At 39.1% G+C, this 23,972-nt stretch overlaps 1 protein-coding gene and 1 pseudogene across 4 annotated transcripts in view; one reads left to right on the top strand and one right to left on the bottom strand.

The window, feature by feature from the left end:
- The first annotated feature begins 2,231 nt into the window (after positions 1-2,231).
- DCAF1 (DDB1 and CUL4 associated factor 1) overlaps positions 2,232-23,972 on the top strand; it is an 80,939-nt gene continuing 59,198 nt past the window's right edge. For 3 of the 4 annotated variants that reach the window (XM_043979613.1, XM_043979611.1, XM_043979609.1), the window contains exons 1-2: positions 2,353-2,391; positions 11,290-11,407. In XM_043979613.1, coding sequence (XP_043835548.1) covers positions 11,298-11,407 — 110 coding nt within the window. In that variant the 5' untranslated portion in view covers positions 2,353-2,391; positions 11,290-11,297. Of the gene's footprint in view, positions 2,290-2,352; positions 2,392-11,289; positions 11,408-23,972 lie in introns of those variants that run through there. The other variant, XM_043979610.1, reaches the window with a different exon arrangement.
- On the bottom strand, positions 20,315-20,771 carry LOC122737146 (annotated as a pseudogene).

Raw genomic sequence — 23,972 nt, 5'->3', positions numbered from 1 at the left:
GAATAAGAATTTGGTAAAGAGAGAGAAAAAGGCCTAGATTTCTATCTATTAAAGGGAGAGCACATTTCTAGCTCCGCTCTCCACCAGAGTCCAGAGGAAAAGAGAGCGAGACTGAGCGCCAGTCTCTTCCTTCCTCCTCCCACTAGCCCGCGTCACTTCCTGACTCCTGGTCTTGCCCTCAAAGACCTTCCCTTCATGGGCAGAACTCTTCTACAGTAAGTATCCAGCAGGTGGCGTCATTCCAATCGTTACAGCATGGAGGAGGGAAACCTCTTCTGCCCTATGTACCACAGAACGGTGACGCGGAAATTTTTGTTTTTGTTTTTGTTTTTGTTTTTGTTTTTGTTTTTGTTTTGTGAGGCAGTTGGGGTTAAGTGACTTGCCCAGGGTCACACAGCTAGTAAGTGTTAAGTGTCTGAGGCTGGATTTGAACTCAGGTCCTCCTGACTCCAGGGCTGGTGCTCTATCCACTGCGCCACCTAGCTGCCCCCTTTTTCTTTTCTTTTTCTTTTTTTTTTTTTAGTGAATCTAATCAATCTTAATATAATCAATCCCCTCGAGCTGGGGCTTTGAGCATTCCAAAATCCATTATTTTCTCACAGAGCAGAAGAGGCCAAGAAGTCTTCATGCCCAACCAATAGTTACCATGCTCAACTAAGCAAGGGCATGTGGGCCCAATACCAGATACTGAACTTTGAGTGGGTCACATTTGGAATTCTGCTCATACTTTTTCCCTATGACTAGTAAATGCCTATCTCCTACACAACCTTATGGCATTCCACCACAGATTATCTTTCAAATTTACATCAAATCATTAATAACTCTTCTAGTTCTAAATCTACCTAACTGCACTATGGTCTCTAGTCCACATCTTTTCATTTTATAACAACAAAAAAAAGAGAGATACTTATCTACAGCATTCCCTAAATCTATAATTTATGGAAACTTGTTAAAAAAGAAAAAGGAAATGAAATTAGCTTAGTGTGGCCTATTCTTAAAAACAATGATTAAAATATTCTGTTTTTATATCACTTTCATTTCCAAATATATTCTGGTGGCTCCATCTACTATGCCACATATGCCCCTACCCAGGAAGCTATCCCCTGTAACAAAAAATAGAAAAGAAAGAATTTAAAAATAGTTTAGCAAAACTGGCCAACAGGATGGTAAAGCCTGACAAAGTTCTACACTCATAGTTCTCATCCTTTACAAAGAAGGCAGGCTGGCAAGTTTTTTCATCTTTTAGGACATGCTGTTATAATTGCAGGGAGTTAATTCACTTCCTCTCTCCCTCCTCCCTTCCAAATCCTTCATATTCCTCCTTTCTTTTGGCAGTTACATTCCAGTGTATTCATGCAAAACTTGTGTAGCTCTTCCCCAGTTGACAGACATGTACTTTTGTTTTCATTTCTGTGCTACTACAGAAAATGTTGCTGTGGTTTTCCTATCTGTCTTTGACTTTCTTGGTATGTAAGCCTACTAGTGGGATCTCTAGGCTGAAGAGTAGAGACACTTCTCTTCTTTCCTCTCTTTTTGCAGGACAATGAGGGTTAAGTGACTTGCCCAGGGTCACACACCTAGTAAAGTGTCAAGTGTCTGAGGGTGGATTTGAACTCAGGTTTTCCTGACTCCAGCGCTGGTGCTCTATCCACTGCATCACCTAGCTGCCCCTTGCCCCCCATCTTTTTAAAGCATAATTCCAAATACCTTTCCAGAATGATTGGACCAACTCACAGCTCCATCGGGAAATGCTTTTTCACAACAAATCTGTGGGATCTAGAATGCACGTATTGTTATTTTCATTTCATAGAACGGGAAACTGAGGCCAAGCGATTTGGCCAGGATCAAACAGCTAGTCAGAGATGGAGGCAGGATTCGAATCGCATTTTTTTTTGGGGGGGGGGTCCTTTCTGTCACCCTAATCCCATGCTGGATTCAGGATTTTACCATGCAAGAGATGTGGGTGGAGTATTTTTAACCGGAGTCTGCCTCCGTCCCTCTGCTCCGCAAAACTACAATTCCCTTGGGTCTGTGCGGCGAAGGGCGAGAAAGCGCTCTTACGTGTCAAAGGGCCTGAGAAAGGAGTGGAGCCGGAAGGCCTTCAGGGAGAAGAGCCGAACTCCATTTCCCAGAAGCCTCCGGGTGCGCCATATCTCTTCCTCTTATTTTTTCCCTCCCCCCCACCATCCGCGCCGATCCGCGCGCGCGCGCGCGCGCGCGCGCCAGGAGCACGTAGCGTGGGTGACGCGTAATATGTGGGCCGCTTGGAGCCGCGGTCGCACCGTGTGTGTGAGTGACTGAGGGAGTGAGGCACTGAGGAAAGAAGGGCGGGAGGGAGGGAGGGGAGACTTCTCGGCGGGGGTCGGGAGTGCTGCGGGAGACCCCGGGAAGGTAAAGCTGGCGGCTGGGTATTGCCGGGGGAGGAGATGGGGCGCGCGCCCGGGGCGGGCGGGAGAGGGAGGCAGGGAGCGCGCGCGGGGCGGCGGCGGCAGCGGGGGGGAGGGGCGACACCTGCACTGCCGGAGGGGAACCGGTGCCCGGGGCTCGGTGTCACTGGGGACCGGCCTTCCCTCCTGCCTCGTGGGGGCGGGACCTCGGCACTCCTTCTCCCTTTCCCTCAGATCAACCTTATTCCCTCCCCTCTCGAGATCTCACCCTCCCCCCAAAAAACTTCTTGGGGAGTAACCTCTCGTTCTCCCGGGGAGTAGACCTTCTGTGCCCCTTTCTTACTTACTCCTTCCCTCACCTCTTTCCCTCTCCTCCGTCTCCCCTGCCTTTCCTCTTTCCCTCTTTCCTATCTCCTCCCCCCTGTCTTCCCATCCTCCGTCCTATTCCTCCTCCCCTCCCCCCGCCCCATCTTCCCCTTATGGGGTGGAGTGGAGGGGCATTGTTTCTTCCCCCCCCCTTCCTCGAAATCCGCCCTAGTGTGTACGTGATGTGGGTTGGGGGTTCCATTTTCTCCCCTCTCCCAGTTACACCCGCCTCCCACACAGCTTCCTATCACCTAGGTTGGGACCGATTGTCTCTTCCCACGTTTTCCCCTCCCCTCCCCTCCATGACCCTGTCCCGCCTCACTCCTGGACTAGGATTGGGGGAGGAGACGGGGGAGGAGACGAGGGCGGAGCTTTCCAGTTACTTTTCTTCTCCTCCTCCCGGTGGGTTGGGAGTGCCGGGGAGGTGAGGTGTGTAGAGTTCGGTAAACTGATGCGGAATTGAAACAGACGAAACCCAAAACTAAATCCTCCTCGGGTCTCGCAGATTTGTAGGGTTCCACCCCCACCCCCTCGTGTGAAGCAGCGATCCCCAGAAGTTTTCTTATTCAAAGCAATTTTTCTTTCTTCGTAGTACTTTGAGACGTCTTAAGTTTAAATTTTATTGATAAAGTGGTTGTAAAAAATTTTTTTTGGGGGGGTGATACCTGTATTTTCTCAAATTTGATACTGTGTCACTTGCATCTCATTTGGTCAGGTGGTTTGAATTTTCAGAGAGACATTAATGAACAGTGCTCTAAAGAATTTATATTGGTAACCGCTTCTTTTGTCTTTGGTCTTTATTATATGAAAGTTGAGGCGTTTATTGGATGTCTCAGCCTGTAATTTTGTTCATTTTCTACTGCATTGGATTTTAAGGTATTTTATTCCATGTTTATTTAAAAAACAAGTTAGAGTTAGTATTTTTCTTTCCATTTGTGCTGTCAAGACCTGGACATGATGTTTGGAAGTGAAATGTCTTCACTTATTTTAGTTTGTAATGGGATTTTTGAATGCTAGAGGTAAGAGAGGCAAAGAGCTTTTTATTTTGGCATTATTTTGATATGAAAAAATAATGTTGTTTCGAGGGAGTAGTTATTGGGTACAGTAACTCTTTCATGTATTTCACAGTTAAATTAAAAAATTTGGTGGCTGGTAGAATCATATTAGTATCGGTTGTTTTGAATTCACAGCTAATTTTCCTGAGTTCACAAGCTTTATGATATGAATGGAAAAATGATGGATTTTTAAAGTTGGAGATTTATTTTGTGGGTTTTAGGATGATCTCATGCTTTCAGTGATTCTTGGGCCCTACTTCAGCCCAAGTCAAACTTGTAAAATAAAGATCAATTGTAAATCTATGTAATGTTTTACTTATTTTTTTAGTTGGATTTTATAAAGGACAAAAATGACTACACAAGTGTATTAGAATGGTTATTTTGTTTGTTTTGTTTTGTTGTTGCGGGGCAGTGAGGGTTAAGTGACTTGCCCAGGGTCACACAACTAGTCTGAGGCCAGATTTGAACTCAGGTCGTCCGGAATCTAGGACCAGTGCTTTATCTACTTACTGCAACACCTAGCTGCCCCTAGAATGGTTATTTTGAATAGACAGTGGTTTCATCCTTCTTCAGGGCATGTTAACATTTTACTAAACAGTTGCTCCTTGGTAAGCCAGGTTTAGAGGATAACATGTAAGTGTGTATATGTTGAAAAATGTCAGGCTGAGGATTAACAAAAACAACAAACAAACTAAAGAACCAAACAAGGCAGCTACGTGGCAGTGATTAGAGTACTAGGCCTGGGGTCAGGAAGACCTGAGTTCAAATCCAGTCTCACACAATTACTAGCTGCATGACCCTGGGTGAATCACTTAACCTGTTTTTGCCTCAGTTTCCTCATCTGTAAAATATATTGGAGAAGGAAATGGTAAACTACTCCAGCATCTTTGCCAAGAAAAACCCAAATGTGGTCTGGAAGACTTCTTCATGACTAAACAAAACCATCTGTTCCACACTTTCAGTCAGGCCAAAACATCAAGAGAAATCTTACCTTTTGTTGAATGAAACTGTGATACAGTGTATAAGTGAGGTTTAATCAAAGAGGAGAATCTTACCTCGACAGGGAATCAGTTCTTTCCATGGCTTAACCATTGAGTTGTGCTGGGTTGATCATTCCGGAAGAGCCATTTAGTTTTTTGGGGTTCTCTTTTTTATCTGTAAAATAGGTCGAACAATTGCTACTATGCTGCAGGGCCTATCTCAAGGATAGTGGTGACAATAACTTAGGCCATGCTTTGGGCTTCTCAGAGCAAGTCACCACTAGAATTACGAGGTAGTGTCCTCATTTTGGGATCCCAGATTCAGAACTGGAAGGGACCTTAGAAGTCATCTTAGTCCATATTCATTTTACAGTTGAGGAAATTAGGACCCAGGAGGATTAAGGGACCTGTCCAAGATCACATAGAGAGTAACTTCTAGGATTAGGACTTGAACCCTGGTCACTTGACTCCAAATTCACCACAGTTCTACTGTACTAGATTTCCTTATGTTGTCATATTTAATAAAACAAACAGTGGTCAGTTTACCCAGAAGATAACACATAATAATAATTAGTATTTATATAAAACTTTAAGGTTTGCAAAGTATTTGAGAATTTTATTTCATTTTATTCTCGTAGCCACACTGGGTGCAGTTGTTATCTCCATTTTACAGATAAGTAAATTGAGGAAGACAGGTTAAATTAGAAGTTTGCCAAGGGTCATACAGCTAACAAATGTTTGAGGGCAGTCAACCTCAGGCTTTCTTGACTCCAGGTCCAGTGTTCTTTCCACCTCCTAGCTCTATGGCATCCTTCATTGTCAGTCTGGTTTCATTTAGTTTTATATACCAGTGCCCAGTTTCATTTTTTGAGTCTTAATTTCATGTTCACCTTTTTTTTTTTTGAAAAGCCTTTAAAAATTAAAATTAAAATAAAAAAACAAGCCATTAAAAATATGCTGACACACACAAGTACTGGTTGTGGAATAAATGGTGTATGATTAGAATGTCAGGAAGTTTGTTAAGGAAATTAGTTAATGAAATTTACATACCTATTTTATTTTGTCGAATATTGTTTGCTTCTTGAGAATGGTTGCTAAATACAGTTTTATGGTGTGAAATGTGATTGTATCAGGGTATAGGAAAATTTAATTTGATCTTTTTATAATAGTTGTGAGTCATGTATTTTAAACATTTTTTAAAAGACAAAATCAAAGCCATCTGTTTGAAAGAGCTTTGATAAATCCAGATTTTCAGCCGACTGCTTGTTGGTCAAGGTAAAATCATGTAGATGTTTAGAAAATATGACTTAAATATATATTTGTTATGTAGATTTGTTTCTTTCTTTTTTCTTTTTCTTTCTTTCTTTCTTTTTTTTTTTGGATGTGTAGATCTGTTTCTAAGTGATATGATAGAACTCCCCTGTAAATAACAAAAGTTTATCAGGCTAGACCCATTTTTGGTAATATAATCTTCTCTTATAGGAGATTTACCAGGAGTAGAATTAGTTACATATGAGCATTGTTTTCTAGTCTGCTATCAAAATTTCACCCACTAAGTGGTTGTTTACAAAGTTAAAATTATTTGTTTTTGAAATGATTGCTGAACATAGATTCATTAGATTAAAAGTTCTTTTTTTTTTTTTTTTTTGGCAGGGCAATGGGGGTTAAGTGACTTGCCCAGGGTCACATAGCTAGTAAGTGTCTGAGGCCAGATTTGAACTCAGGTACTCCTGAATCCAGGGCCTGTGCTTTATCCTGCGCCACCTAGCCGCCCAAAAGTTCTTTTTTTTAAAAAAATTAATCGAAAGTTCTAACATGATGGCAAGATTTTCTAGAATGTTTTCAGGGATTTACATGTATGGCTCCTTTCATAGAATTGTTTTTTTTTTTTCTAAAAAATTTATATTGACTGGATAGCTAACCATATGTGATGGCTATTTAAAATCATGAACGGAAGCATCTTATGAAATTAATTTTACCATTTACATACTTTACTATTTTGCCTATACTCTACTCCCATTTTGGCATTTAATTATGTTGATTGTGATGAAAATAGTTGCAGGAGGAGGAGGGAATGTTTTGTTGTTTAAAAATGGATTGAATTTACTTTTTTTTTTAAACCAAATATAGTTTAGGGTTGATGAGTACATATGTTTGTGGGATCATATGCATACTGGTAGATTTTTATAAGATTAGCTGCTGGTTAGTTTTATATGCCTTTTGGTGCAGGAATTATTGCTCTTACTCAGAAAAGCTAGGATCCATGTCATGTTGTTCGATTCAAAACGTATTTATTAAATGCCTATGGTGTGCAAGGTAGGTAATGTGCTAGGCATTGGGGAGACAACGACAGAAAGAAAAACAACCTCTGATTTTATGGAGCTTACATTGTACAGGGGAATATAGTAGTTAAATAGATACAAGGTAATTTCAGGAGGGAGAGAACACTGACAACTAGGGGGATCACGTAAGGTAGTCCCAGAAGAAATGGAATTCCAAGTTTGTCATCTGCTCAGTGAGTCTGGGGCACAGAAGTCATGTTTTGAAACTTAAGTAGTTATTAAAGAATACAAGTTTGTTTGGGGTGTGTCTGGATGCTCTGCTGATCAATTGCATGATGCTTTTTTTTTTGGCGAGGCATTTGGGGTGACTTGTCCAGAGTCACACAATAGTGTCAAGTGTTTGAGGTCAGATTTGAACTCAAGTCCTCCTGACTCCAGGGTCGGTGCTCTATCCACTGCGCCACCTAGCTGCCCCTTACTTAAGACTTTCAAGATTTAAGTTTGTCATATTTTCCCCTCACTTTTCTGAATGCCTTAATCCTGTTTTCTGACTTCTTCTAAATACTGACCTTTGAAGTTCTCTTCTGAATGAATGAAGACTTTTGAAGTTACTCCATAGTTTTGTGCTTCTTTTGTCTTTTCTTTCTTATTCTGAATCACTTTGAATAGAAGATCTTCCAGCTTGAGAGAGATTTTGGTGAATTATCTGTTTTCAAGTTTTCATCTTGTCAAAACTTCTTTTCCCCCTGTTCAATCTATTTATGATTTTTCCTGGTAATTTTAGTGACTTATCATAGCAGTGGAAGAGCATTGCCACTTGATTAGCTGTATTGGCTCTCTCTGAAGCCATGTCTTGACTGTCAGCCTACACTATACTTGACTATACTGTGTTTAGAACTTTAACTTGCATGTAATAGGTTAAATGACTTGCCCAGGGTCACACAGCTAATAAGTGTCAAGTGTCTGAGGCCAAATTTGAACTCAGGGCCTCCTGACTCCAGGGCTCTATCCACTGGGCCACCTAGCTGCCCTGCATTTAATATTCTTAAACTTTTATTTTTTGAGGGTGTGTGTGTGTGTGTTTTGTGTTTGTGTTGAGAGTGCTTTCTAACTAGACACTGTTAAAATGAAGCATTTCTCCCAAATGGTTTTGAAATCCATCTTGCAGCTGTGATACTAGTTGTTTGATTTTAGGTTAATCTCTGTAAGTTTAATTTTCCTTCTCTGTAAAATGAATAAATGAGTAAAATATTTATTAATTGCTTATTATATGCAGAAAACTGGGATACAAATAGAAAATTAAGACTGTGTCTGCTTTTGGGGATAATACTTGCCTCATCTCCCTTATAGGATTGTGGTGAGGATTAAATAAGACATGCAAGCAAAGCAGTTATTAATCTTTGATTTAAAACTACTTTTAGGACTTTTTTTAGTTCTCTTAATTAGAAACCTTATCATTTTTTTGTGGGTTTTCCCAATATCTTGCCCCCTAGGATTTTATGAATGATTCATTCTCAGTGGGTACCTCTGTTACTTTGACTCTTACTTAGGCTAAAAAGGATCTTTCATTTGTGAGATTGGCTCTAACCCTTTATCATAGCTTCATCAGTAACTATTCTAGATGGAAACATTATAATGTGATTGTTGCTTTCCTGAATGCCATTCTTATGAATCCAGTAATCTTGTCTGCATTTATTTTTTATTAGTTTCTGTTTCTCATTCCCTTATTTGCTAGACCAATTCTAAGTCTGGTAGAGTGATGTTAATATTTTGTTTACACCATGATACTGCAACTTGACCTTAGTTATGAGTTATCCAAACCAGACTGAACGAACCTAAAAAAAATTCTCGCTCTGATTAAGAAATAATTTTGCTATGATCTTAGCTGTTAATTCTTCATTTTATGAAAGGTTACTGGGGTAGCTAGGTGGCGCAGTGGATAAAGCAGTGACCCTGGATTCAGGAGGACCTGAGTTCAAATCCAGCCTCAGACACTTGACACTTACTAGCGGTGTGACCCTGGACAAGCCACTTGACCCTCATTGCCCGCCCCCCCCCAAAGGTTACCTTTTAAGGACTGAGTTCAATGAATATAGATAGCTTTTTGTTTCCTATCAAATATTAAAGACAATTTTAGAATGAATATTAATTATTGTATTTTATTTTAGCGATAGTACTTTTTGAGCAAAAAAGCAAATAAAACTTCATTTCTTCCAGATAACTCTCCAGTATTTGACATATATAGTCATTAATTTTTATAATATATAGGTTAAATAGTTGGACAGTTATTATCATTCTACAGATACTGTTTTTTTTATCTATCTATCTATCTATCTATCTATCTATCTATCTATCTATCTATCTATCTATCTATATGCACCAGTTCTCTTAAGTAATTTACCTGTGATTTCAAAGACAAGCATTGTTTGAGTTAAGACTAAAATCTTGAACTCTTGACTTCCAGTATAACCTTCTTTCTATTAGGTTATGCTTTTTAAAAAAAATAGCATGGTAATTTCATGAAGTTGAAAAGATTTTTCTGGTCTTATAAATACGTATGTGAATAAAAGGATAGAAATCGTTTCATTTTATGGTTAGAGAATCTGTACATATATTGCTATGACTCAGTGGTTTCTCATATTGCTGGGTGCAGGTCAGCTGTATGGTTTGTTTAAGCTTAAACAAGGAGTTAGCTAGCAGTCAGAAATAGAACCCAGGTTTTATCGTGCTAAGTATTGTTCAGTCATGACACGACAGTTAGGCATATGTGACTCTTATTGACCCCTGTGGATCATACTGTCCATGAGGTTTTCTTGGCAAAGATAGTGAAATGGTTTGCCATTTCCTTCTCCAGTGGATTAAGGAAAACAGAGGTTAAATGACTTGCCCGGGGGTCACACAGCTAGCAAGTATCTGAGATTGGATTTGAACTCAGGTCTTCCAGACTCCAGGCCTGGTGCTCTCTCCACTGTGCCATCTAGCAGAATTGTAAACACATTAGGCAATATTGTACTTAGAGTCTTCCTTGTCATTAACATCAGTCAAGAACTACTGAAATATAGGTTAGTATGTGAACAAAACCACCCTGATGATATCCACTTGTGTTATCAGAGTGGAATACCCCCCAAAAAAGTGGAATACAAATAAGTAATCAAATATAACTTCATATACCAGGTGAACTAGCTTTCCCCCATCTAGTTCACCTGGTACATGAAGTTGTATTTGATTACTTATTTGTATTCCACTCTTATAACAGAAGTCAGAGTATTTTGGGGGATCCTTGGAAGAGAATAAAAAACAGACAATTGTCATAGAACATTCACTTTGGTGTCTAAAGCACCTAAATTTCAATTTGCTTTCTGTGGTAGGTTCTCAAACATTTTTGATCTTTGGATTGCTTAGGCAAGGCAAAACCAGTAACAATAGAATTTCCTCTCTAACCTGCTGGTACTCCCGTGTGCCAGGCCTTTTTTTACCCTTTGATACTTTTGCTCATAGGTTGATGCTATCCAGATAGAGACTTTTCTGTGGTAACTTTAAGCACTGTTCCCACATTTCTGTTCCTTTACCCCCTACTTTTGGAATTTGGTCAGTTTTGTGTCAGCCTTTTTTTTTTTTACTTTCCTAGGTCCATATTGACAACCTGAGCCATCAATGTGAAGAGAAATAGGGAGGGAGAAAGAAGAAATGTCTTGCTAGTGGTTTGCTTTCCTGTGGTCTCAGATGTGTAAGGCAAAGGGAATTCAGACATTTTTAGATATTTAACTGATCTTAACAAGAGCTGCAACACATCAGTCATACCTTTTTGTTGAAAATCAATAGATGTGTTTCTTATCTGTAATAATATTTTTCTCAAAAGCCTCATGTAATGAAAAGTTTGGACTGCTTTTTGCATTTAAAAAAAATCATAGAATATTAGAAGTTGAAGGCACTTTAGAGATCAACTTTAGTCCAATCTTATTTTTAGAGTGAGAAAACTGAGGCTCCAACAGATGAAATATTTGTCAGTCTGTAAAAGTAGTTAATGGCAGAACAGGGGTCTCTAATCTAGTACTTTTTCTACTATACCATAAATGGAGTTATCTAAATTGGCCAAAGTATTGATTAGATCAGTAGGAATCTTAACAAACACCTTCTATACTCCTTCATCTGTTATTTTGAAGAAATATTGGCTTACTTTTTTTGGCCTATGCTCATTTATTATATTCCTGCTTCATAGGCCCAGCCATGACTTCAGGATCAGTGCACGTGGACTCCAAAGCTGAGCTCACTACCTTATTAGAGCAGTGGGAGAAGGAACATGGCAGCGGGCAAGACATGGTCCCTATCCTCACCAGGTAAGTCCATTTAGTGTTCTTTGAAGACTCCGAAATTTTGGTATTAGACTTGATTTAAGAATGTTATAAAATTTTAACTATTAATAATTGAAGCCTATTTTAAGTTGGAGAAGTTCTAGTCATGTCACATGCTAGTTGCTAAGATAGCAATTGGTTAATTTTTTATATGCATATGCTACATTTTCTATGATTTCAAGGCATTCTTTGCAGAGAGATTGAAAAGCAGAGGTCAAGCCAGAGAAACTTTTCAGTTGAATGTTTCAAGAATGGAATCACTGAAGTGTAGGGAAATATAAGGCTGTTCTTGGTGGCAAAGCAATAAAGGGGAGACTCATTATTTAAACAATGAAGAAATAATATGTAAGGGATAAAGAGGAAGGTAACCCTAAATAATAATTTAGTATGAATGTGTTGGGCAGAATTGTCTCCCTCCCCTACTTTATCCTTAAGTACTTTCTTTCCAACTTCCTTGTGATAGACATCAATTACAAAGGAGAATGGAGAGCTGTTTGTAGGATATTTCAGGGGAATAATATATCTCAAGATAATATTGTGGGAATGATGAGCTGATTACAGATTTTAGCAGTGAAGGAACAGAAATTTAGAAGTAGGTGGGATGTTTAGGACCATTAATGTGATCAGCTGATTGGTATATGTATTTTGAGCACATACTATGCATTTAACTCTGTATACAGATACAAAAGAAAAATAAGTCAAACATTTCTCTCAGGGTATTGAGAGCATACTTGGTAGTACAAAATTGTAACTGTCAGGGAATAAGACAATCGGTAATCACGTGTTAAAATTATGTGTTACTGATTATAAGTACTACTACAGTTAAGGAGGAGACCTTAATTAGGCAAGTAAAAGTCACATGATTTCCCTGGGCCTCATTTTTGATATATGAAAAATGAGAGAATTGAATTGGATATTTAAGAACTATGCCAACTCTAAAATTCCATGGCTGGAAGACTCTGGAAGCAGTATGGTATTAAAATGGTCCATATTTATTTAGTGCTTAGTGTTTACAAACAAATTTTTCCCAGCAGCCCTGTGAGGGAAGCTGGATAAGTATGTCTTGTCTCCATCTTCAAATGAGGATATTGGCTCATAGAGGGGAAGTGATTGCACGAACTAGTGGTTATAAGAAATGGGATTTTAGCTCAAGTCTTCTGACTTGAATTAAGCCTAGGACTTTTTTCATTATACTGCCCTGCTTTTCTAGTAGGTAGGGCTTTATGGAAGAGTGTCTCGAGATGTGACTTGAATAGGCTTGAAGTTAGGGAGAAGGGGGCATGCCATGTCAGGGGAAATAATGATTACAACATTAAGATGGTAATGAGCATGATATGTTTATTGGGTAACTAGAGACTGACTGAACTATAGCAAAAATTATATTGTGGAATAGTAGGAAATAATATTGGATCAGTAGAGTTGGATACATATATATAGGAGGACCTTGAGAGCCAAGCAAAGGACTTTATTTTTTTGTTGTTTAGAATTTTATTTTCCAAAATATATGTAAAAACAAATTTTGACATCAATTTAAAAAAACTTTGTGCTCCGACTTCTCTTCCTCCCTCCCTTCCCACCTCCACCCCAAGAACTCAAGCAATTCATTATAAGTTATACATGAGTAGTCATGGAAAACATCCCCACATTAGCTAGGTTGTGAGAGAAAACAGATAAAAAACAAAACTTCAGATTAAGAAATTGTCAAAGAAAAAAAATGTGTTTCAATTTGTTTTCAGATACCATCAATTCTTTCTCTGAAAATGGATTGCAATTTTCATTAAGTCCTTCAGGGTTATATTGGATCATTGCCTTGCTGAAAATAACCACGTGCTTCCCAGCAGATCATCTTACACTATTGCTGTTATTTTGTATACAGTACATTTCACTCTGCTTTAGTTCATATAGGTCTTCCCAGGTTTTTCTGATAGCATCCTGTTCATCATAACTTTTATATAGTACCTTAAACTTGACAAAGAATTTTCATCACAATAGCAAAGTAGGTACCATACATTTTGCCATTATAGTCAATTATCATAATAATTTCCCTCTATCCTATTCCCTTTCCATGATATTTACTCTATTTTCTATCTTCTTTTACTCTATTCCTCCTCAAAAGTGTTTTTTTGTTTGTTTGGTTTTTGCAGGGCAGTGAAGGTTAAGTGACTTGCCCAGGGTCACACAGCTAGTAAGTGTCAAGTAAACACTTGCCTGGAGGCTGGATTTGAACTCAGGTCCTCCTGAATCCAGGGCCAGTACTTTATCTACTGTGCCACCTAGCTGCTCCCTCAAAAGTGTTTTACTTCAGACTGCCCCCTCCCTTGCTCTTCCCTCCCTTCTTTCACCCTTCCTTCCTTATCCTCTTTCCCTTCTTTCCTGTAGGGTTAAATAGATTATTCCTCCCAGTGTGAATGTTATTCCCTCCTTGAGCCCACTCTGATGAGATTAAGGTCTTTGAGCTAATTCTTACTCCCTCCCTCCTCAACCCTCCTTAACTATGAAATCAAGCAATTCAATATGTCATACTTGTGCAGTTATGCAGAACATCTTCACCTTCCTTGAAAGTGTTTTGTTTTTTACTGCTCCCTCTCCCAATCTGTCCTTCCCTCCTCTCCCCCATCTCTTTCCCCTCCTTCTTTCCCTCAGGGCAAAAATATATTACTATACCCACTTGAGTATGTATGTCATTCTCTCTTTGAGCCAGTTCTGATGATAGTAAGGTTCACTCACTCCCCCATTCTTTCCCCCCTCCCCCCTCCCCCAGTCCATTTCTCCTACCCATCAACCCTATTTTAAAGATGTCATCATGGCTTGGCTAGGTGGCACAGTGGACAAAGTACCAGCCCTGGACCCAAGAGGCCCTGAGCCCAAATCTGGTCTCAGACATAAGATACCCAACCCTGTTTGCCCCACAAAGAAAAAGGATAAACAAAAAATAAATGCTTTACAGCTATCATCCCTTCATATTCAGTTCTGACCTGTGTTCAAACAGAAGACTTTAGAGTTGGTGTAGTAGAGAGCTTCTGGAGAGTTTTGAGTTTGTTATGATGAAAGGTGGTATTTAAATAGGGTTAGTGTGGCAGCAGTATAGTAAGGTTGCTATAACAGGCTGAGCCTTAAGTAAGGGAACCTTGCCAGGAGCTACTGTAGTAATCCAGGTATGAGCTGATCTAGACTGGCACTGGTGGGACTAGATAGGAAGTGTCGTGGTGTAAAGATTGGAACTCACTGTTTAGTTTCACAACTAATGGGCCATTTACAATTTTTCGGAAAAATTTTCTCCACATTTGTACAGTTTGTTTGCTTTTTTGTTACATTTTTCCAAACAGAAGAAATTTCTTTCTTTGCCACACAGTTTAGTATCCATTTATTTATAGCTAATCTAAAGGGTGGCAGGAAGACCAAGTGAAGGCAGATGAAGCCATTCTGCCCGCTGAAACTGCAGCATATATGGATCAGGCTATCTGATGAGTAGTGTACTAGAGCACAGTGAAATGAGCTTGCACAGCCACATTGGGTTCTGTTTTGTTTTGAGATGACTTGTCATTTAATTGGTAGAGGGGGCTTCCAATGAGCAGACTTTCTCTCCCAAAGGAAATAGCCATCCACTTTGCAATTCGTAGTTTGAGAGTTATGTAGGTTGGCCTTAGAGGCAGGAAGACCAAGTAATAAATAGCTAACATTTATATGGCACTTTAGGGTTGGCAAAATATTTTACATATATTATATCTTACTGGATCCTCCCAACAGTCCTGTGAATAGGTGCAATTTTTAAAATCCTCATTTTACAGATGAGGAGACTAAGGCTGACAGAGGTTGTTGAATGATTTGCCTGTGGTCACATAAGTGTCTTAAGGCAGGATTTGAACTCAGGTTTCCCGGACTTCAGCTTCACTATTCTATATATGATGCCCTGCTGTTCTGATTTAGGTTTGTTATATCTTTAATACATACTATCTTTGTGACCCTGGGTAAGTCACCTATTCCCTCAGGGCCTTAGACAACACTGTTAGGCTGTTTCCACTATTTGTTTGCCAGACATGGAGTTATGGAGACCACTGGAACTTCTCAGTGATCCTGCTGTATGTTTAGCTTTTTTTTTTTTTTAAGGCAATGGGGGTTAAGTGACTTGCCCATGGTCACACAGCTAGTAAGTGTCAAGTGTCTGAGGCTGGATTTGAACTCAGGTACTCCTGAATCCAGGGCCGGTGCTTTAACCAATGCGCCATCTAGCTGCCCCAATGTTTAGCTTTTTAAAGATTACAGTACTCATCTGAGTCAAATTTTTCTGGACAGATTTCTCCATCAGTGCTTAGTTAACAGTGGATAAAGGAATATAGAATAGCTCTTGGAGAGTGAAGTTTTTGTAGTGTAACAGAGTAGAGAAGCATTTGTAATCTCTGAGATGCAAAATGCTCTCTCTTTTCTTTTTTTTTTTTTAGTGAGGCAATTGGGGTTAAGTGACTTGCCCAGGGTCACACAGCTAGTAAGTGTTAAGTGTCTGAGGCCGGATTTGAACTCAGGTACTCCTGACTTCAGGGCTGGTGCTCTATCTACTGCGCCATCTAGCTGCCCCATGCTCTCTCTTTTAACATACAAGGAACTGGGTCTTAGGGGGTGGAGCTAGAAGTGGGGGGTGGTGTCTGATCTTATCCCTGTAAATTCTGGACATTTTGCAGACAGTAACCATTTGTTTTGCAGTAGGAAGAGAGGTATACCTCATATTTGTTGGCCATTCTCATTGCACTTTTATTCAAAGTCTTAGTGACAAATGCTTGGTAACTTTAGAGGGAGGTACATTTATATATTTGTTTCTTGTTTGATGTACTGTTCACTAAAGTTTTCCCAAGTTAATTTCCTAAGTCAAGGTGTTGGTGCTAAGGCATAGTGATCAACAAAAAATATTTTTTGGTGCTTGGTAGTCTTGGGGAATTAAAGCACTGTGGTTTACTATAAGCTTTTGTACTGAGTGTCCATTAAGTGCCAAGAGATGCCCTCCATAGATTTTGTCATAGCGGTGCCCTTTATCCTTCCACTCTTCAGTTTCAGTGGTTGTACTTTTTTCCCTTCCCCAACTTGACTCTTTGGTGTTCTACTCTTGAATCCTTTGTCCTCTTATCCTGTTTCTGATCATGCTCTGTCAAGGTCCTGTCTTGTATTACTCCCACAATCTGTAGTCTCTTCTCCTACTCATGTGCTGCTGAACAGAGTTGGAGAAAATCTCTAAACTGTGCTGGTTGTGAGTCTATTGCAGATTTATGTTACATATTTTTAATTGGTCCCTCATACAGAAAAGCTGTCTTTTACAGTTACCTAATCAATTCACAATCCCACTTACCACAGCAGCTTTTTTAAACCTTTTCATTACTCCTCAAACATCCAAAGTTTTCCCCTCCCCTCACTTTCTCAGCTGAGAACCTTGCCTAATATATATATATATATATGTATAATTTTTTAGTGAGGCAATTGGGGTTAAGTGACTTGCCCAGGGTCACACAGCTAGTAAGTGTTAAGTGTCCGAGGCTGGATTTGAACTCAGGTACTCCTGACTCCAGGGCCGGTGCTCTATCCATACCTAATATTTTATTGAAAAAAATTGAGGACATTCACTGAGAGCTCTCTTTTTTCCCCTTCTCTTGAATTGATATTACTTAGATGCTTTTCCCTGTGAAGAGGTGGTCCTACGCCTTGCTAAGGCAAACCTCTATGTGCCTACATGATCTCATTACATCCTTTCCTCCAGTAGATTGTCCCCTCTATCAGCCATACTCTTTCACTAATGCTCAGTCTCTGTGTATGACTCCTTTTTTATTGCCTACAAACATGCCCATTTCTTCCCCATCCTCAAAACCCTATCATTTGAACCATCCATCCTCAGAAACTATAATTCTATATTTCTTCTTCCTTTTGTGGTTAAACTCCTTGAAAAGGTAATTGACAATCAGTGCCTCCATTTCTTTTTCTTTTATTGGCTTCTTAACTCTGTATTTTGACTTCCAACCTCATCTTTTGGCTGAAACTCTTCTCTCCGTAATTACCAATAATCAATCAATCAAACTCTCTCTCTAATGATGATGATAATAATAATAAAATAAAAAACATAAAACATTTTTATTTAAAGTTTTGAGTTCCAAATTCTATCCCTCCTTTCCTCCCTCCCTGAGCCAGTAGGCATATAAAACATTACCATTGTGAGATTCAAAATTGGATATACAGAGCATTAAACTCCCCCTTTTAACTTTTCCCTTTTATATATATATATATATCTCCCAGACCACTAAGAAAAAGAAGCCTCTGAGCTTTAATCTGTGAGGGATTAGTTTTTATTGATTGGGAATTAATTAGACAACAAAAGGTGATACCAGTTAGGGAAATAGGGAAGTAGAAATACAGATGAATGACCTTAGATCTAAACTTAGTCTATTTTCCTTTATAAAACTCACTGAATCCCAAACTGCCCTCCAGGCCGAGAACCAGCACACCCAAAGCCGAACACCAACCACGTGTTTCTCAATCCCTCTCACCCGCGCGTGCCGCCATGGCTAAGTTTAGCAGCCAGAGAACGCCAACTTCTGTTCCTGCTCTCACTTTTAAGTCCACGCACCGGAAGTTCCTTGTGTTCTCCTCCCCAAAAAAAGGAGGTCCTTCAAAAGCCGCTTCAGTAGCATGTGCAATCTCTCAAATGATTCAGCTAAAACTTCCGATATATATCTTGGTTTTTTGTTGTTGTTGTTGTTTTTGTTTTGTTTTGCGGGGCAATGGGGGTTAAGTGACTTGCCCAGGGTCACACAGCTAGTAAGTGTCAAGTGTCTGAGGCCAGATTTGAACTCAGGTACTCCTGAATCCAGGGCCGGTGCTTTATCCACTGTGCTATCTAGCCGCCCCCCCCCCCCATATATATCTTTACCACAAATAATTTTTACCACATTCCCCCCTTTGTTTCATTTGAAAAATGAATGAGTTTGCTCAATGAAACAGCCAAAAATAATATCCTATGCTAACTAATAATATGTTAATATTAATATAGAAAAGGGAGAGAGAAAAGTTTTGTCTAGAGGGACAGTCCCTCAGGAACGTGACACTTTGACATTGATCTTGCATAGGGAGGGCCTCTGCAGAGAGTACATGTTACAGATGGTATATAATAATAGAAGGAGATAACAAAAACTAACAAAACAAAAACTGTTCATATAAAGTCTCTGAGTTCTCTTGTCTTCTTGAAGTGGTAAGATGTCATCAGGAGGAAGCTGGATTCTGGTCTGGAAAACTGGGCTCTGGGCTCTGGACTGGAAAGTTGGATTTTCTTCTTTAACTGTTTGAATTGCTGGATTTTTTACTAAACCTTAGCATAGTGTTATCAATGATCAAATTAATACATTCGATTACACCATGCAGTTATATAAAACATTACCATATTAGTCATTTTGTACAAGAATACTTGAAAAAGGAAAAAAAATGAAAGAAAGTAAAAAATAGCGTGCTTCAGCTGTTCAGTCAGTATTATTTCTTTCTTTGGAGGTAGATAGTATGCTTTATCATTAGTCCTTTGGGATTGTCTTGGATCATTGTATTGCTTAGAATAGTTAAGTCATTTACAGTTCTTCATCAAATAATATTGCTGTCACTGTACACAACGTTCTCTTAGTTCTACTCTCTTCACTATATATCAGTTCATATAAGTCTTTCCAGGCCTTTCTGAAATCATCCTGCTTGTCAATTCTTATAGCACAATAATATTCCATCACCATCATATACCACAGTTTGTTTAGCCATTCCTCAGTTGATGGGCATTCCTTTGATTTTCAGTTCTTAGCCACCACAAAAAGAGCTAATATAAATATTTTTGTATAAATAGGTCTTTTTCTCTTTTCGGGGATGCCTTTGGGATATAAACCTAGCATTGGTATATGTACAGTTCTATAGCCCTTTGGGCATAGTTCCAAATTGCTCTCCAGAATGGTTGGATATTTTCACAGTTCCACCATACCTGGTTTCTGCCATGCTGTTTTCCAGTTTTCCCAGCAGTTTTTGTCCCAGTTTTCCTACATCCCTTCCAACATCCAACATTTTCTTTTTTTGTTACATTTGCTACTCTGATAGATGTGAGGTAGTACCTCAGAATGGTTTTAATTTTCATTTCTCTGATCGATAGTGATTTAGAGCATTTTTTCATGACTATAGATACTTTTGATTTCTTTGAAAACTGCCTGTTCATGTCCTTTGGCCATTTATCAATTGGGGAATGACTTATATTTGTTTCAAAAATTCTTTCCCAGTTTTCTGCTTTCCTTAAGGATATATTCCTTTCTTGGTTACATTAATTTTGTTTGTGCAAAAGCTTTTAAATTTGATATAATCAAAATGATCTATTTTACATTTTTTATCACTTTCTGTTGTTTACCCTCTTCTACTTTATATTCTTCTCTCTCTAGTTTTTTGTGACACCACTCTCTTATGATGCTCTTGCTACCTGTGTGACTGATCCTTAGTTTCCTTTTCTGAATCTCCCGGTCCTACCTGCTAAGCATGGGTATCCCCCAAGACTCTGTCATAACCCCTCTTCTTTTTTTACACGGTAATATTTTTCTTGGTGCTCTTATCAGTTCCTATGGATGTAATTATCATCTCTGTGCAAATGAGCTCCTGACCTTCAGCCTTATCATTTCCAACTGCCTATTAGACTTCTTGCACAGAATGTCTTGTAGACATCTTAAAATTCAACATGTTCAAAACTGCACTCATTATCTTCTCCTCTCAATCCCTCCTTTCTTTTTAACTTCCTTATTGCTTTTGAGAATACCATCACCTAGGCTTGCAACCCAGATGTCATCGATGACTCCTCACTTTCTTTTTTTTCCCAAAAATAGTTGACTCTTTTTATTAAGACACATACATTTACTTGTTTTCTGGCTTGTTGCAGCAGTAGGTTAGACAACACTTGCCAGAATAATGTCTGTCAAAATGGCTGGCCATAAAGACTTTAGCACCACATTCTTGTCCAAGGCGGCTGATCTTGCCATTCTCATCAACCTTATAGTACTTCAGAACAGCAAGCTTGACTTTCTTTCTCTTATGCTTGTTCTTTTTAGGAGTAGTGTAAGACTTCTTTCTTTCTCTTCTTGGTACCATCCCTAAGTCTCAGAACAAAATGAAGCGTAGACTCCTTCTGAATGTTGTAGTCAGACAAAGTCCATACATCTTCCAGTTGCTTGCCCACAAAAATCAACCTTTGCTGATTGGGGGGAATACCTTCTTTATCTAGTATCTTTGCCTTGACATTTTCAGTAGAATCAGATGGTTCAATCTCAAGGGTGATGGTCTTCCCCGTCAGGGTCTTCATGAAAATCTGCATTGTGCTGCTGGGTCCACCTGTTGATGGCGGATGGCAGATCTGAAAGACAACTCCTCACTTTTTTGGGAGGGGGGGACGGGTGGGGCAATGAAGGTTAAGTGACTTGCCCAGGGTTATCACACAGCTAGTAAATGTCCAGTGTCTGAGGCTGGATTTGAACTCAGGTCCTCCTGAATTCAGGGCCGGTGCTTTATCCATTGAGCCACCTAACTGCCCCAGACTCCTCACTTTCAAACCACCTCCCCACGTGCCTCACATGGACAGACTATTGCAGTAACCTGGTTGACCTATCTGCCTCAGGTCTCTTTCTACTTCATTCCATCCACCACTTATTTGCTAAAATGATCTTCCTAAGTGCAGGTCTGACCATGTCATTCCTCTACTTGATAAACCCCAGATGCTCCCTATTGCCTCCAGGATCAAATATAAAATCCTGTGTTTTAGTTTTTAAAGCCCTTTATAACTTGGCCTCTTCTTAACCTTGTATTTTGCTCCCCTCCATGTACTCCATGATTCAGTGACACCAGTCTTTTTGCCATTCCTTAGACACTCCCTTTCCTGACCCTATCCATGCCTGACACTCTCCCTCTTTACCTCTGCTTCTGGATTCCCTGGTTTCCTTCATGTCTAAAAAAAAAAAATCTTTATTTTACCAGAGGCTTTTCTACCTCCTACTTCTCTTCCCACTCTGTTGGGGCCTTCCCTCTGATATTACCTCCACAGCTTACTCTGTATGTACTTTGCTTATATGTAGCTTTTGCATAATTTCTTTCCGATCTGAGTGTGAGCTCTTCGAGGGCAGAAACTGTTTTTGCCTTTCCTTTGTGTATCCAGTGCTTAGCACAGAGGAAATACTTAAATGCTTGTTGACTGACTGACATTGTTCAGGTAATGGTAGAGTTCGGACTTGACTACACATTCGACCTTCAAGGACTGGTGACCAAAGCATTGTATATCTAGTGTTGAAAGGGGCTTCAGAAATCATATAGGACAGTTTTTTCATTTTCTAGATGAGGAACAGGTCCAGAGAGGTGAATGGACTTGGCCAATATCACACAGGAAATAATCAATAAGAGCAGGATTTGAACCCAGGTGCTTTGATTCCAGAGTCTGTCAGTCATTCATTGCTCTTTCTACTCTACCAGGTTGCCTCCTGCTTTTTTCTACTTCTTGTTGCCTCATTATTAGTAAAACCCTAAAACTTTCTCCCTCCATGTGTTTAAAAAAGATAAATTGAATAGCATCTTCCTTTATTTTTATATCTAGTCAACCTAAGATTAACAAAATGTTTTTTTCAAAACTTTAAAACATTTATATTAGTGAAAATGTGTAAGCACTATTAATAATAACAATTGGCTTTTATATAACAGTTTAGGATTTGCCAAGTGCTTTATGTTGCAGTGGATAGAGTGCTGGCCCTGGAGTCAGGAGGATCTTAGTTCAAATCCAGCCTGACACACTATTAACTGTGTTACTCTGGGCAAGTCAGTTGTCACAGATCCTCATCTAAGGATGAGGAGAAAATCCTAAATGGAATCACAGAGAGTCAGATATGATTGAAATGATTCAATAACAACAATATATTGTAATAACTAATAAACTATATTGTTTTAAAGTTTGCACTTTCTATATGTTACTTCATTTGATCTTCACAACAACTTTGTAAAGTAGATGTCACTATTGTTGTCTCCATTTAACAGATTAGGAAACTGAGGCTGAGAGAAATTAAGTGATGTATCTAGGTTTACATAGCCAATAAGTGGGTGAGGTTTATTTTTGAACTCAGGTCTTCCTAACTGCCAAGTCAAATCCATGTTGCACTACACCACAAAGTATAATGGTAGAGTCAGTTCATCAAAAGAGACTTTTATGGTTCTCTTATAGAATCATGTGGTTAATATGAAGTAGTAGATGTAAATGTTTTCTTTCTTATTTCCCAGATCTAGAAATATCTGGGTTTTCCAGAAGGATTTATGGAGTCTTCAGGAGTGAAATGCATAGTTGATTGGTTTTTTTCCCCTCAGATACCTATTTCATGTAACAAGGAAATTGGTAGTACCCAAACAGGCAGCTTTGGACTTGGTAATCAGGAAGACCTCAGTTCAGATATTGCCTAGGACCCTTACTAGCTATGTATGGTCCTGGGCAAGTCACTTCACTTCTTTCTTACCTAGTTTCATGCAAAATGGGATTAATGTAGCAACTATCAGTTTTTTGAGGATAAAGTGAGATAATATTTGTAAGGTGCTTTATAAACCTTATAGTGTTATATAAATGCTAGCTATTATTATATAAATATGTGTGCAGTGTAGAAAAGCTTCCTTTTGGTTCCCTTGAATTTCAGCCTCTGCAGAAAAGGGAATTATTTCAAAGTTGATGAGGCAAAAGGCACAAACACCTAATAGGCTTGATGGGGAAATAATTTGTTCAGAGCTACCCACAAGTTTTTTGCAACAATACTTACCTATTTGTTTTGTAAAAAAGGCAGTATATAGTTTTTGTGAAGGAAAAAGTCTGTATTTATTAGGAAGTTAACAGAAGTTGTTTGGATTGACTGAACAGAGGAGGTCGGAGATGGTAACCATTGGAAAAGATCACTTTCGAGGAATGCATTGGGAATTGAGACTTGAGGCTCATGGAGTAGATATAGTCTGACCCTCATATTGTTTTCTTCCTTACTGACTCACTTCTCAGGAGCATTTGATAACACCCTCTTGGATCTTAATTTGAAGAGACAATGCTGACAGATAAGAGGAGTAGATAAAAAACCAGTCTCACTGCACAAGCTGCCTGAAGCTATGGAACTCTGAATTCCTCTTTAGTTGTGGGCCCTGTGCAGTTAGTGTGGCAATTATTAGGGAGTCCAGGTTAGCAGGCACTTGATCTTTAAGGGTAGTGACCCTAAAGAGACACTCTGCTGAGGTTTGAATTTCAAGTGTTGCTTTACTAGTCTTCCTCAGCTTAATTTTTTTTAAATGGCAGGTTTGGAGTTCTTTTACTCCAGAAAAACTTGATTTAGATTGTTTTAGACCTTGACTTGTGATTCCTCTTTCCTATTTGTTCCTGCCCTTTCCTGTTTCTTGGGTTTTTCCTCTTATTTTCCTTTTCTTGCAAAAAGGGTTATTGTTATGTGCTTTTCTTGTTTCATTGTTGCATTCAAGTGCTTTGGACAAAAAAAAACCTGTTTACATGTTTGCTTCA

Source organism: Dromiciops gliroides, chromosome 1 (genome assembly GCF_019393635.1).
Source record: "Dromiciops gliroides isolate mDroGli1 chromosome 1, mDroGli1.pri, whole genome shotgun sequence".
In the NCBI taxonomy this organism is placed as follows: Eukaryota; Metazoa; Chordata; class Mammalia; order Microbiotheria; family Microbiotheriidae; genus Dromiciops; species Dromiciops gliroides.
The sequence above is the reverse complement of the archived record's forward strand: the minus strand, read 5'-3'. Positions and strand labels throughout refer to the sequence as shown.